The 15,042-nt window shown below is 43.3% G+C and overlaps 1 protein-coding gene across 2 annotated transcripts; it reads left to right on the top strand.

Annotated features, from left to right (window-relative positions):
* Positions 1-1,520: 1,520 nt before the first annotated feature.
* LOC127314686 (probable polyol transporter 6) lies at positions 1,521-5,172 on the top strand. 2 transcript variants are annotated; one of them, XM_051345198.2, is made up of 3 exons: positions 1,521-1,676; positions 3,367-3,495; positions 3,584-5,172. In XM_051345198.2, the coding sequence occupies exons 2-3, from the start codon at positions 3,393-3,395 to the stop codon at positions 4,993-4,995; spliced, it is 1,515 nt and encodes a 504-aa protein (XP_051201158.1). In that variant the 5' UTR covers positions 1,521-1,676; positions 3,367-3,392; the 3' UTR covers positions 4,996-5,172. The 2 variants fall into 2 exon arrangements, with proteins under 2 accessions (XP_051201158.1, XP_051201157.1); XM_051345197.2 differs by lacking the exon at positions 1,521-1,676 and having other exon boundaries at positions 3,146-3,495.
* The last annotated feature ends 9,870 nt before the right edge of the window (positions 5,173-15,042 follow it).

Below are 15,042 nucleotides of genomic sequence, written 5' to 3'. Positions count from 1 at the left end.
TGAAGACTTGAGAATGAGGACTCTTTAGTCTAAGTTTAATTAGTTTAGATTTACTATTCATTGTATTCAAATTTGTAATCTTCTTTTGATTCATTTTATGTGTAAAGACAAAGTAATGTCTTGGTTATCAATAAAATATGTATTTACTTTATTGTACAAGTTCATTACTTTAATATTTGAGTTATAGGATAATTTGAATTCAAATTTGAATATAAGATTCAAATTCTAGTTTTTGCATTCAAATGACCCTAATGTTCTTCTCCATGTTTTTCCTTTTATCGAGATGATAACCCTAATTCATCAAGACTCATATCAGGTTCTCGATCACTTTGATTTTTCAACCTCAAGAAAAAAATCCCCACTTTTTAAGATGAATACACAGATCCTAAATCAACCCTCGCGTATCCTAGAAACCTAGGGTGTTAAAGTTAGGGATCATGTTGAAACGCTACGGAGAGAGCTTTGTAGCGGTAGCCAATGGTAGAGGGGTGGAGGGGGAGGAGGCGGCAGTTGATGGGACGTGAGAGAGAGGGGTTCGGTGAATGGAAGTGGAGTGTGTGCATGGGAGTAATTGAGGCATTTCCCGCGCTTCTCCACACATGCAACGATTGCACGAGCGTGTGCACTTTTCCACGACAACGGGCCATCCATCTGGGTAGACTTGTGGATGCTTTAAAACCCGTGCTAGCCACAACGCGGGGTGAGCCCAAGAATCTGAACTATCAAATTTTATGCCCCGGTGCGAACTAAATGGGCCACGAGCTAAGGGCACGTACAATAAGGTGACGTTAGCCTTCCCTTCCCTTACGCCTGCCACGTATGATTGTTGCTTAGACGGAGGAGAAAGAAGGAAGAAAGAGAGAGTTATCTTCCCTTAGCTAAGGGATGATCTCTTATGAAATAAGAGAAGACTATTTTTCCCATTGTACGATTTGCCTTCACTTAGCCACATAATTCTCATTTATTGCAAGGAATGACAATAAAAGATACTACTTCCGTCTCAAAGAATAAGACGCACGCGTATTCCAAGACGAACTTTGACCATAAAATTGAGCAACAAAATCTTGGTTATATTATATGTAATTAATATCGTTGGATTCGTATTGAAAAATACTTTCTAATGATGTTAATTTCAAACAAACAATCTTTATAGATGTGAAGTAATTTTTAGTCAAATGAAAAGCACGTAAAACGAGGGTGTCTTATTACTTGAATTGGAGGTAGTAATGCATGTATCCTGAGTATTTATTGTCTTAGCTAGATGACCGTGAACTACTAAGAGAGGCATGTCTTCCCTACCAACAAACGATTCCCTAGTGACTGAAGAAATATGCAGGTTTATCTCCGCCCCGCGGTCTGGCGATAAGCCACGAGCCCACGAGTGACACCAGGGAGCATGAGAAGTGGGATCTGCGAGATCGTTGAGCGAGTCTGACGGCCGCGCACACCGCGGACAGTGGATAACTCAAATTCCTTGACGGATAAGATCAAACTAAACATTCGGATCACGGAAGAAAAAACCGAGCTACACCAACAGAAAGAGATAAATAGCAGAGTAAATCTGCCGCTCGAATCTTGCTGCCCTCGTTAATTCTTGTTTCGCTGCCTGTTGAATCGCTGGACTCAGGGACTGATCGGCCTTGTCGGTGCTGGCCTTCGATCAGGAGAGAAGACAGGTACGTTCCGTTCAGAGTTTCAGACTTCTCACTTGTTTTATTTTACTCGGTGTTCTAGTTTTCATACCACATTGATCCACTTCACTCCATGTCATTCGCGCTAGTCCCGCATCTGCAATCCATGATCATGATGAGAGGGGTATATTCTTTGGGAGATCCCGTATCGGTTTCGTCCTGTTTTCTGCAAATTAGATAGGTTAGACTAACTTAAATAGGCAAGATCTTCTCCTTAATTATTGTATCAGGCCGGTGATCTTCGAAAGGGAAAAATTGGCATACCAAATCTCTCTCACGATACTATTGAGAATGGAGGACCATGTTAGTACTGAAATCCTAGGCGTTGAAAGCATGCATTGACCACTACTAGATATCAGTTTTGAGGGGGGTTTCACGTGGATTTCGTAGGAGGCGACCACGATCACTGTCGACGCGGACACCCCTCGAAGAATAGACGAACAGATAAGATCAGCATTGACGAAATAAGGGTATTGCCACGCAGGCACTCAGCAGACTGAATCACTACTCATTTCATTTGTCTTAGCGGGATGATTGAGCTGCAAAACACTGCAAGTGTACAACGACTGTTGACGTAGCTGTTGCTCCCTGTCTCAGTCTTCCATAGATGACAAGAGTCAAACATCAGTGCCGCGCTAACCAACAGGATACTAGCAAACAAAATGAAGATTTAAAAACTGTCAAGCTAGCACATCGATCTTCATTCCAATGCTCATGCACGTTCCGAGTAGAAAAACCTACACATTTTTTGATCCGTTGGCTGTAGGGATTGTCATATGGTGCCAACATGTATTACAAAATCGTTGGTTTGCTAATCCATTTCGTTCTCATCTGAATACAATAGGGCAAATAAAAAGAAGTAGGAAAACAAGGCAGCCTGCTTTGACATTGGTACACGGGTGTGGACAGCCACTGTGCTACGGCCGACGAGCTTGAGAGTACAAGTATATCACGATCGAGTGAGCTGTCACACTCGCTGGATGTATGCATTGCACATAGCAAATACAGACTAGTTTTTTCTTTCTTTCGAGAAAAAATGTTATGAATCTATGACTCTTCTTCGAAAGGGAAACATGGCAAGCTCTCTAGTTTGAACTATATATGTTGTTCCCTAAAGAGAAATATTTGTGTCCTGCACACGGGACGTCCCGGGCATGTTTGTGCCGTTGGATTCAGCTAATATATATCATGCTTTTAGTTCCGCTTCGTCGAGTTTCGGGAATCTCAAGCGAATTCGCACACAAATGAAACTGAATGATCCCGTGCACGGAGCAAACGCGCTCTCTTCCGATGAAGGAGAGCCTGTACTTGTTGGAGTTCAATTTTGAAGTCTCTAACTCTATGACACTATTCATGTTGCATTTCATTATCAAGATAGTGGAGGTGTGTGCTAGCTTGCAACTGCCACTATCGGAGTCCTGAAACAAACCTGCACCGTTCCATGGAAGTAGAATGAAAAAGAGACACGAACACCAAACACATTGTTGTAGCTGTTTCGTTCACTCTTTTGTGTGCGACCTAGCTACAGTAGCCAGTAGTGTGCGCATGCGTGCTCCCTTAGGTCAAGTGTGAATGACCTGCCCACTGGCACTCACGCACAAAGTGGCTGCCTGCCTATAAGAGGGAGCAGCTGCCAGTTTTAAGTTCCTGACTAAACTAACAAGCTTGCTTGTAGTTTTGCTGAAGAGAAGCAAGCAAGCAATGGGAGAGGAGGAGCCGAGGAAGAATGGGAGTGAGAGGACGAACAAGTATGCAGTGGCCTGCTCCATCATTGGCTCCATCATCTCCATCCTCATGGGATACGGTAATTAGAATCATGCATGTCTATATATCCTCTCCAATTGATCAACAGCCAGGCCAGCCAAGTGTGATGTGTGATACTGTGAATGCAGACACCGGCGTGATGAGCGGCGCCATGCTGTTCATCAAGGAGGACCTCAAGACCAACGACACGCAGGTGCAGGTCCTGGCGGGCATCCTCAACGTCTGCGCGCTCGTCGGCTCCCTCACCGCTGGCCGTGTTTCCGACTGGATCGGCCGTCGCCGCACCATCTCGCTGGCCGCCTGCATCTTCCTCGCCGGCTCGATCCTCATGGGCCTGTCGCCCAACTTCGTCACGCTACTTACAGGGCGCTGCGTCGCCGGCGTCGGCGTGGGATACGCCCTCATGATCGCGCCCGTCTACGCCGCCGAGATCGCGTCGGCCGAGATCCGCGGCTCGCTCACCTCGCTCCCCGAGATCTGCATCAGCTTCGGCATCCTCATCGGCTACGTCGCCAACTACTTCCTCGCCAAGCTGCCGCTGGTCTACGGCTGGCGCACCATGCTGGGGCTCGGCGCGCTCCCCAGTGCCGTGCTCGCCATCGGCGTCCTGGCCATGCCGGAGTCACCCCGCTGGCTAGTCATGCAGGGCCGCCCGGAGGAGGCGCTTCTCGTTCTCCGGAAGGTCTGCAACACGGCCGCTGAGGCAGACGTCCGGCTCGCGGACATCGAGAACGCCGCTGGGTACGCCGACGGCAACGCCCCGGCGCCCGGCAGCGGCGGCAGAGGCGTGTTCAAGGAGATGTTCCTGCATCCAACGCCGACCGTGCGTCGCATCCTCGTGGCCGCCTTCGGCATCCACTTCTTCCAGCACCTGTCGGGTATCGAGGCCGTGGTGCTCTACAGCCCGCGGATATTCAAGGCCGCCGGCATAGCCACCCGCAACGAGATCCTCGCGGCCACCATCGGCGTGGGCGTCACCAAGACGGTCTTCATCATGACGGCCATCCTGCTCGTCGACCGCGTCGGCCGACGCCCGCTCTACCTCTCCAGCCTGGCCGGCATCGTCGCCTCGCTCTCCTGCCTCGGCCTGGGCCTCACCGTCATCGAGCGCTCGGCGCCGCATCACGCCGCGCGCTGGGCCGTCGCGCTCGCCATCACCACGGTCTTCACCTTCGTCGCCTCCTTCTCCATCGGCGTGGGGCCCATCACCTGGGCCTACAGCTCTGAGGTTTACCCGCTGCGGCTGCGCGCGCAGGGCGCAAGCGTCGGCGTCGCCATCAACCGCATAATGAACGCCGGCATTTCCATGACTTTCGTCACGCTCTACAAGGCCATCACCATCGGCGGCGCCTTCTTCCTCTTCGCGGGGCTGGCCGTCGTCGCCGCCGTCTTCTTCTACTTCTGCTGCCCGGAGACGCAAGGCAGGCCCCTCGAGGAGATCGAGGAGGTGTTCAGCCAAGGTTGGAGCTCGCGACGGCGGCAGCACCCGCCGCCATCGTCCGTGGAGCTGCCCGAGCCCGACAGCAAAGTTCGGCCGTGATTGGCGCCGGCCGTATGATCGGCCTATCTTCAGACCAGTATTTCGTGCGTATGTACATAGCACTAGTAGCTTGGATGGTCCTGTGCGCCACCTTCGTATGATCATGCACTCTTTTTTATCAAGTGATTTCAAAAGCAAAACATTCAGTTCAATAGATCAACTATACGCCCCTATCCAGACTCTGGATTTTTTTTTTTGTGAAACAGACTCTGGATATACAATCCTTCTGGATCTTTGTATTTGTTAGGGGGGTACCACTTAACTTGATACGACATCATTGGCCATGTTATTTGGATGTTGTCAACTCGTGCTTTAAATATTTGTGGAGATATGTGATCATAGTATCTCTAGCTTACAACAAAGATTTTTCCAAGAAGACGTACGTATTGGTTTGATAGAAGAAGGGTCAAGAGGCTAACTTCAACAAGGATCAAATTAACGTTTTGTGTGTTTTGAGTAGCAATAGCAATTGTCCCACACTTATAATGATCACATGTACAAAGCTTCCTTCGACGATACCACTGAGTTTCACATTAAGAACAATGTGTGCATTTGGTTATACATCGTCATTTTTTCCTTTGAAAGTGTTAAATTGAGCATCCAAATCAAGATCATTGGATTTTTGAGAAAACTATCAGGACTCTTCCTTCACAAAAGCCACAGTGCATAACCACTAAGGGCCTATGTGGATTGGAGGAATTTCATATAAATTTTAGAAGATTTCGATCCATAGGAATTTTTCCTATGGAAGCCCTTTGGATCATAGGATTTGGGCCACCAAATTCCAAATTTGATCCATAGGAATTTTTCCTATGCTCTTCATTTCATAGGAATCTCAATATGAGTTAATTAAACATTTAAACCTCATTTTATGTTTTTTGTTTAAGAAGTCCAATGCACTTACACTCTACCTCTCTCTTCTCTCTCTCTCCTTAATCATGTCACTCTGGATAACTGCTCTCAATCGTTTGTGTTTATTAGGGGGTGCCACTTAAGTTGATATACATCGTTGGTCATTTGGATGTTATCCACTTGTGCTTTAATATTAGTGGAGATATCAAACTTACGACAAGATGAAGTTTTATTTTTGAGAAGGGAAGCAAAGCTCGACGTTTGCATCAAAGCGATGCGCACGACCTAATTTACTGCAACGTTCATATGGTCAAGGTTTATATGTTCAAGGATAAAAAAAAGAGTGACTACAAACAACAGCAAAACGCTTATGTATTTTTAGTACGTAGAAGTGGGATAAGTGGGACAATCAAATCTGGATTTATTAAGAATAAAAAACTGAGTGTAGAGAATCTAAAATGAAAGTCAACACACTTGTCCCACTTTTACATCCTTGTGCATCTTGTATCCAAGTAAGAAGCTGCCAACGACACTGGATAGCACAGCCCACCATCAACAAGGATCAATTTAACCTTTTGTAGTTTTCAGTAGCAATAGCAATTGTTCTACACTTTATAATCATCGCATATACAATGCTTCCTTCAGCAACCACAGAGGGTGTATTTGGTAGCTCGGGTCACCTCAGATATTCCAACCTCATACAAATTTGGGTGTTTGGTAGCCCGTGTTTCTCCACTGGGCAGTGCCCACCTTGCCCCGAAAAGACCTCTCGGCTAGGATGAGGATGATCTGGCTATGATTTTATACGGTATGCAATGAGTATTTGGTCAAGTTTTTATCTTCTATGTTGTTGATGGTTTTATCCAAACATCGACTGCATATTACATCACCTATATGGGCTCATAGGGCTACACTTTGATGGCGTGTACTCGATGTATGCGGACACGCTGTTGGGGAACCCCAAGAGGAAGGTGTGATGAGCATAGCAGCAAGATTTCCCTCAGTATGAAACCAAGGTTTAATCGACCAGTGGGAGAAAGGCGTGACTTCTAAAGGTGTTGCTGGTTGACTAGTGGCAGGGCGCACTACCGGCGTGTGATATTTTCATGGTTGGTTGTGGATCAACAAACAAGCAACAAAGCTTCTCATAATGTGCACTTCCTTGGACCCCAAAACTCAGTAAGTTTATTTGACATTGATAGCTATACTCTAAATTGTATCCCACTGATTTTTAACAGCAAGAAAGTGAGATTCGGAGATGCCAAGTGCAGCATTATGAGCATGATATACTTACATACCCGAAGTTTTAGAAATTTGACAACTATATCAGAGCTATGTCAACAACTTGCAGAAACCGGAGAAAATGATGGTTACCACTTGATTGATAGGTATATATTGTTCTTTGCTACTATACGAGTTGATTTAATCTTTGCTAAAATTACTAACTCATTTTTCATGAACAGATTTAATTATTCGGCTTGTTGTTAGTTTACTGATCTCAACCGCAACCACTGAACGTGCTTTTTCTGCAATGAAACTTGTGAAAAGAAGGCTTCAGAATAAAATGGAAGATGGATTGCTAAGTGATTGTTTTGTAACATACATTGAAAAGGAGATATTTTTGGAATATCGACGGATGCAATTATAGATGTGTTTGATGAATCACCGCATCAAGTGGACTTTTTAATCGAGAAGTGTTAGTTGCTCTTTCTCCTTTTATGTAGATTCTTCTTTCCACTAATATATGCAATTGTACATAATTTATTTGTCATTGACAATTATTCAGCGCATGGTGGCATAATCAATGAAAAAATATTTTTCTATCACTTCTTCCCACTTTTTTGGCCATCTGTGAGTTGTCTTCTTTGATCCCCACCCCCCTCCCCTCCCCTGCCCCAACAAATTTCTTGCATCCGTTGTTGATGTATCTACAATGTAGATGAGATGTATTGGGATTGGGATTGGTGAACAAACTGTGCACATGCGAGGGGTATAAGTAGAGGGAGGCAAGGAATGTGATCAAATTTATCGAGCTGGGATGATGAGCACTGAGAGCATCCCCATACGTGGCGTTGCGTGCAATTTTTCATTTATTCTATAAAGGGTGTTTTATTACTCTAGATTTTAAGCTCTATACCTGGCCTTTGCATATAACCAATATGCACACAGACGCACAACATCCAACGTACGGATACAGAAACGGAAAAACGGCTCGATCAATACATGAAATCAAATATGAAACTGTATCGATGCCTAAGTTGGTGGAGACGCAATCCTTAGATTACGCTGCCACCTATGTTGGGTAATAAAGTCCCTCATCGTGTCCTCCAACCGTGTAGGCACCTCCGTAAAGAGGTCATAGTGCTCCATACCCGTAAGAGACGACCAAAAACGAAGCAAATTGGTGCAACGGTAGATAACCTGCATGAGTAACATTTTTACCATTAAAACCCTTATCATTTCTATAGACAAGGCGACCAAATGAAGGCAAGTGGTCCCACTCTAATAAGTATTTTGAACCTATGATCCACCCCATTTAGCCAATTTCTGAAAACAGTCGCAACTTTGCATAGTGGATATAAGGTAGAACTTATTTGGATGATTAACCATATAGATCTAGCAAACTGACATTGGAAGAATAAGTGTCTTATTGTCCCATCGTGATGACACACATTTTTTGCTTCCTGTCAATTGTGTTTTGCAAGGTTGTCTTTATTGAGAAAACCCCCTTATGAAGGTACTGCGCAAAAACCTTAGTCTTTAGTGGCATATGATGGGATTCGTACCATAGAAAACAAAAACTTTCCTACCGCAAGAACGAATAACAAGCCAAGATTCAATCTAGAAGATGGTAGCAACAAGAAGATCATGAGACTAACCCTCGAAGATTTCCATAGCCTACGAGATTAGATCTCGTTGTTGCTGTAGTCGATCACTTCCCGCTTTCAAAAGCGCGTAGAAGATCTTGACGGTGCCACAGTCGGGCAGCACCTCCGTACTCGGTCACACGTTCAGTGTTGATGACGACGTCCTTCTCCCCGTTCCAGCGGGCAGCGGATGTAGTAGATCCTCCTCGGAATCCCGCCAGCATGACGGCGTGGTGACGGTGGTGGTGGAGATCTCCGGCAGGGCTTCGCCGTAAGCGCTGCGGGAGAAGAAGGAGGAGGGGAGAGGCTAGGGTTTGGGAGAGGGAGCTTGGGCTGCGACTTGTGGTGCTCTTGGGTCTCCCCTTGCCCTCCTTTTATAGGTGGAAAAGGTCCTTGGGTCGTCCAAGACCTGCCCCCAAAGTTTGGGAGAGTTCCGGTAGGTTTCTGTCAGCCGAAACCTACTAGAACTAGGACTCTTTTGCCAAATCCGAATCTGCCTTAGGGGAAACTTCTTAACCCTTAAGGAAAACGTGGATACACCAATTATGGAACCCTCCGGACTTCCTTAGACAGCCCGGGTCATCCCGGACACTTCCGGAACCTTCCACAATATTCCGGACTATTCCGATCCTTCTAAACCTTCTAGGATCTCCGGTCAAAACACCGGACTTTTTCCGAACCCCGGAAAATGACTTCCCATATATGAATCTTATTCTCCGGACCATTCTGAACCTCCTCGTGATGTCCTGGATCTCATCCGAGACTCCGAACATAACTTCGAACTCCATTTCATATTCCATATCTACTTAAAACGACATCAAACCTTAAGTGTGTCACCCTACGGTTCGTGAACTATGCAGACATGGTTGAGACCCTTCTCCGACCAATAACCAATAGCAGGATCTGGAGATCCATAATGGCTCCCACATATTCAATGATAACTTAGTGATCGATTGAACCATTTACATACGATACCGATTCCCTTTGTCACGCGATATTTTACTTGTCCGAGGTTTGATCATCGGTATCTCCATACCTTGTTCAACCTCGTCTCCGACAAGTACTCTTTACTCGTACCGTGGTATGTCATCTCTTATGAACCATTCACATGCTTGCAAGCTAATCAGACGACATTCCACCGAGAGGGCCCAAAGTATATCTATCCGTCATCGGGATGGACAAATCTCACTCTTGATCCATATGCCTCAACTCATACTTTCCGAATACTTAATCCCACATTTATAACCACCCATTTACGCAGTGGCGTTTGATGTAATCAAAGTACCCTTCCGGTATAAGTGATCTACATGATCTCATGGTCGAAGGACTAGATAACTATGTATCGAAAGCTTATAGCAAACTGAACTTAATGACGTGATCTTATGCTACGCTTATTTGGGTGTGTGTCCATTATATCATTCATCTAATGACATAACCTTGTTATTAATAACATCCAATGTTCATGATCACGAAACTATGATCATCTATTAATCAACAAGCTAGTTATACAAGAGGCTTACTAGGGACTCCTTGTTGTTTACATAACACACATGTATCAATGTTTCGGTTAATACAATTATAGCATGGTATGCAAACATTTATCATAAACACAAAGATATATTATAATAACCATTTTATTATTGCCTCTTGGGCATATCTCCAACAGTATATTCATTTTCCAAAGCAACTTATTATTAATGACCGGCTCAATAGGTTGCATGAGCGTTCTATACATGGAATCCACTGAGAATATTTGAGTTCCAGCGAACCTCGTCATTCCCTTGCACAAGTGGACAAAAAATAGATGTTAAAGCAGTGCATTCCATGATCCAAGCTGGTTCCCAATAAGATTTCTTCTAAACGTAACATTCACTGCGGAAGATTCCATCACCTTAACAATATTTTCACTCCTGTGATGCACAATAGTTTACAAAGCTGGATATTCATCTCAAAGGTGTGGTATTTCCTAACCATTTATAATCCTAGAACCTTATCTGAAATCCATCCGCGATATAGAAAGAACCATATGGGAAGAAGTATTTCTTCATCGCCATAAGACCAGCCTAGAAATAAAAATCCCCAGGTTACCAATAAGCTTGAGATAGCGCATGTGATCCTACATACTTTATCCTTAGCATTGTTTGTTGCACCTCATCTTCAGTAAGTAGCTTCTTGTATAGAATTTAACCATAAGATATATATTCTTAACCTCAATGTTGTAAACATCTAGCCCTCCTTGATATTTTGGGTGCCAAACAACTTCATTTAGTAAGCCGGTATTTCTTCTTCTCACTATCTCCTTGCCAAAATAATATTGTTCGGAAATGACCCAATCGAGTGCAAGACTTCTTTGGGTAACTAGGAGAAGGAAATCATATACGACACCATATTTGTAAGTATTGAACCAATGAGAACCAATTTTCCACCCTGAGATAGTAGTTTTCCTTTCCATCTACTAATCCATTTTTGAAGTCTTTCCTCTGCGTGTTTCCATTCAGCCATTGTACGCCTTCAAAAATGAATCGAAATGCCTAAATAGCTAATTGGAAATTGACCAAGTCCACAACCAAAAATCTTGGCATAGAGATCAGCCTCATCTTGGGCTTTATTAAAGCAAAACAACTTACTTTTATGGAAGTTAATTTTCAGACAAGATAATTGCTCGAATGCTCACGGTATTAATTTTAGGTTTCTCGCTTTTGCAAGGTCATGTTCCATAAAGAGAATCGTGTCATCGGCGTACTGATGAATAGATATACCACCATAAAAAAGGTGAGGGACTACCCCTTCAATTTGTCCATCGGTTTTTGCACGCTCAATGATTATTGCTAACATATCAACCACTATATAATAGTATAGGTGATAATGGATCGCCTTGTCGTAAAGTTTTTTTCATCTGGACCAATGTCAGCGTTGACTTTGATAGCTACACTTACTCTAAAAATAAAGCTATATTGCGCTACTCATCAGAAAAACATTTCATTCTAGGCACTTGTTGAAGGAAATACCACTTTACTTTATCATAGGCTTTTCCAAAATCGATCTTTAAGATTACATCATTCATCTTTTTTCGATATAACTCGTGGACTGTGTCGTGCGAGGTTACCACTCCATCTAGAATATATCTTCCTTGCATGAATGGAACTAAGTTGGGAGAACCACATGATCAGCCACCGAATCAAGCCTAGTAGTAGCAGCTTTCGTAAATATCTAAATGCAAATATTAAGTCTATATTGTTGAATCCTTTATGCTTCATTAACCCTTTGTAATAAAATAATGTCACCAAAATTTAGGCAAAAAAGCTCAAGTTGTCCCACATGTAGAGCACCAAAAAGCTCCATTAGTCTCCCTTGGTAATCTTCTAGAAATTCTGATAGAACTCATCTGAAAAAACATCCGGAAATGACGCTTTATTGTGTTCCATCTGGAAGGTTGTTTTATTTACTTTCTCCTCAGAATACGAAGCAGTAATGATATCATTTTTCTCATAGGAAACTTAACGGATGTCATCTACTCGGGTTTCATCCATCAAGAATTTACTATCCTCTAGATTCCCAAACAAACATTTATAATAATTGGTTATATAATATTTGAGTTGCTCATCTCCTTCCATTGCACCCTCGTCTTGTACAAGATAATGAATTAATTTCTTCATGTGGCTACCATTTGCAACACTATGAAAGTATCTCGTATTCAAATGTCCTTCTAAAATAAACTAAGCGTTTGATTGTTGGTACCACTTGAGTTCCTCTTCGCGCAAGAGTCCATCTATCTGAGCATTGGATTGACTTTTATATTTAATATCTTGCTTCGTTAGCGGTCTCACTTATGCGATCGCCTCAATATCATCAATAGTCGATGAGAAGCGGAGCTTGTCATTTTTCTAGCAACTCAGTCATGTGTCTAGCCCATCCAACAAGGTATCTACGCGTAATGCGTAATTTATTATTCCACCTTAGGATTGGGTTATGACCAATAATAGGATTCTCCCATACCTTTTTTACCAGATCATAAAAGCCATCATGATGCAGCCATCCAAGTTTGAATATGAACGGATGATTGCACGGCGGTCTAGGATTTCCGGTGGTGAATAATATAGGAGTTTGGTCCAACAAAGTCTCTATACGTGGTAGGGCTCGTACGTGACCATTGGGAATTTAGAGTCCCGATCTAATACCATTAGTATGCGGTTCAATTTCTTATATGTCGGTTCCGATAGACAGTTCACCCAAGTAAATTGTCTCCTGACCATTGCAACTTCTTTTAAATCTAAACTGTCAATTACAACATTGAATAAAAAAATACCAATGATTGTTGAATTTGCATTTACTGTTCTTATGAGGAAATCTTAGCAAATTAGAATCACCTCCTATAAAAATAGGATATGGATTATCTTTTGCCAGATTGACCAACTCTTGAAAAAAGTAGGCTTAAACTTATCCTTAACTGCTCCATACACAACGACCAAACTCCATGTGAAACTGTGAGCCCTATTACGGATACGGGGTTTTATATGTAACTCACCAACCGAATAAGACAACACATCCATGGTGTTTGTTCTGACGTTGAGTAGTAAACCACCAGAACAGTTGCACGACAGATAGAAAACCCAAGTAAAGCTAGCCCCACTTGAAAGGCAGTTAAGGAGACTTGTCGAGTAATCTTGTCTACCCGTTTTCAGAAGAGCAAAAAAATCCAAACCATGTTCCCAAATACAATCAGCAATATGCAAGTGTTTAGCTAAGTCCCGAAGACCTCTGCTATTCGCAAATATGGCATTCATTTGGAAACAATTGTGGGGATTTTGACAACTTATATCATTCTTATTAGGACTACAAATTTTCTTTGTGAAGGAAGACTTAGATTTCATGTTCGATGCTTTGAGGTCACAAACTGAACCAAACATCGCCTCATCTAAGCCAACCTTAGATACCTCACCTACCAAATGTGAAAGGAGTTGACCATTAGTATTAGCATGCAGCTCATTAGTATTAGCATGCAACTCGTCATCAACTTATGTAAGGGTGGTATCCGACTTACTCAAAACTTCAGGAGTGATTTTTAAACGATCAAACTCCATATATCTCGGTGCATTAGTTGACACAACTATATGTTTCTCCAAACTACCCAAAGAACACCTACACTATTTAACTTTGCAGAAATATGTGGTGTAGAGAAAGACAAAAGAAGATTTATAAGATTTATTTATACCTGAAGAGTTAGGGTTGGCTAATGGCTTTACAATGCATAGCCTTGGCCATGGCGTCATCATCCGCCGCAGAGGCCCCAACATTCCCGACCACATGTCGAGAGTTGTGCCGTGACGGTGTCACGGAGCACGGCTGTTGCATGGGTGTGACGACACGGGAGGGTGATGCCGGAGTAGATACCCGGATGTGTCGCGGGCATTGAAGGAGAGAGGGGCTAGGCTGCATGTTGCATGTACCTAGACGAAGCAGAGGCTGATGAGTGAGTGAGACATGGAAAATTATGATAGTTTTCGTGTGTGCAATTTTATCATAGGGCTGACCTCTAGCTTTCTTCGTGTTCGTCTTTTAATTAAGTCCTACCATATAACTCTACCGGCATTTGCCCCGGTTTTCTCTTAATGAAACGAAGCAGTGCCGCTATCTTTCCTCAAGAAAAATTGATGGTAGTTGGCTCAACCCATCAACCGCACAATGTCACACTTGGTTTTTTTCGATAAAACACGCTATATTACTTAAGAGGTTTAAGTATTACACCCGGTCTCTACATAACATGGATGCACACAACCACACACACATAAAACCAAGCAACTACAAAGGATTATGACAAGTCTGAAAGAAAAAAACACAGATGGACGAACTCTAAAGTGGTGTAAACCCAATCCTCAAATTACGCTCTCATCTATGTTGAGAAAAATATCCCTTACCATATCCACCAATCATGTAAATACCTTCATAAATAGGTGATGTGGCATAGTTCTAGTTCGCTGCTAGACAAAGCGAGAACACGCAATTGTGATGCCAACTCCTCCGCTCCCAAAGTTGTAGATATTGGGCCAATGCTTGGGTAGAGGTATGATCCATTGCAGGTGTACACAAGGCGTGGACAAAAAGTTCACATAAGGATTGGTCTAATTCTACCATATCTGTATGCTAAGTAGCAAACCATTCCTCCAGAACAGAATAAGACCTAGCAGAGGATCACCTCCTCGTTCTTCATAAGATTCCTCCAAGTTCTAGATAAACCACTAGACAAAATATACAACTGCCTGCCTACTGCCTGGGGATACATTCACAAAATTGGGTAGAGGTATGATCCATTGCAGGTGTACACAAGGCG

This window comes from Lolium perenne, chromosome 7 (assembly GCF_019359855.2).
Source record: "Lolium perenne isolate Kyuss_39 chromosome 7, Kyuss_2.0, whole genome shotgun sequence".
NCBI classification, from domain to species: Eukaryota; Viridiplantae; Streptophyta; class Magnoliopsida; order Poales; family Poaceae; genus Lolium; species Lolium perenne.
The sequence above is the reverse complement of the archived record's forward strand: the minus strand, read 5'-3'. Positions and strand labels throughout refer to the sequence as shown.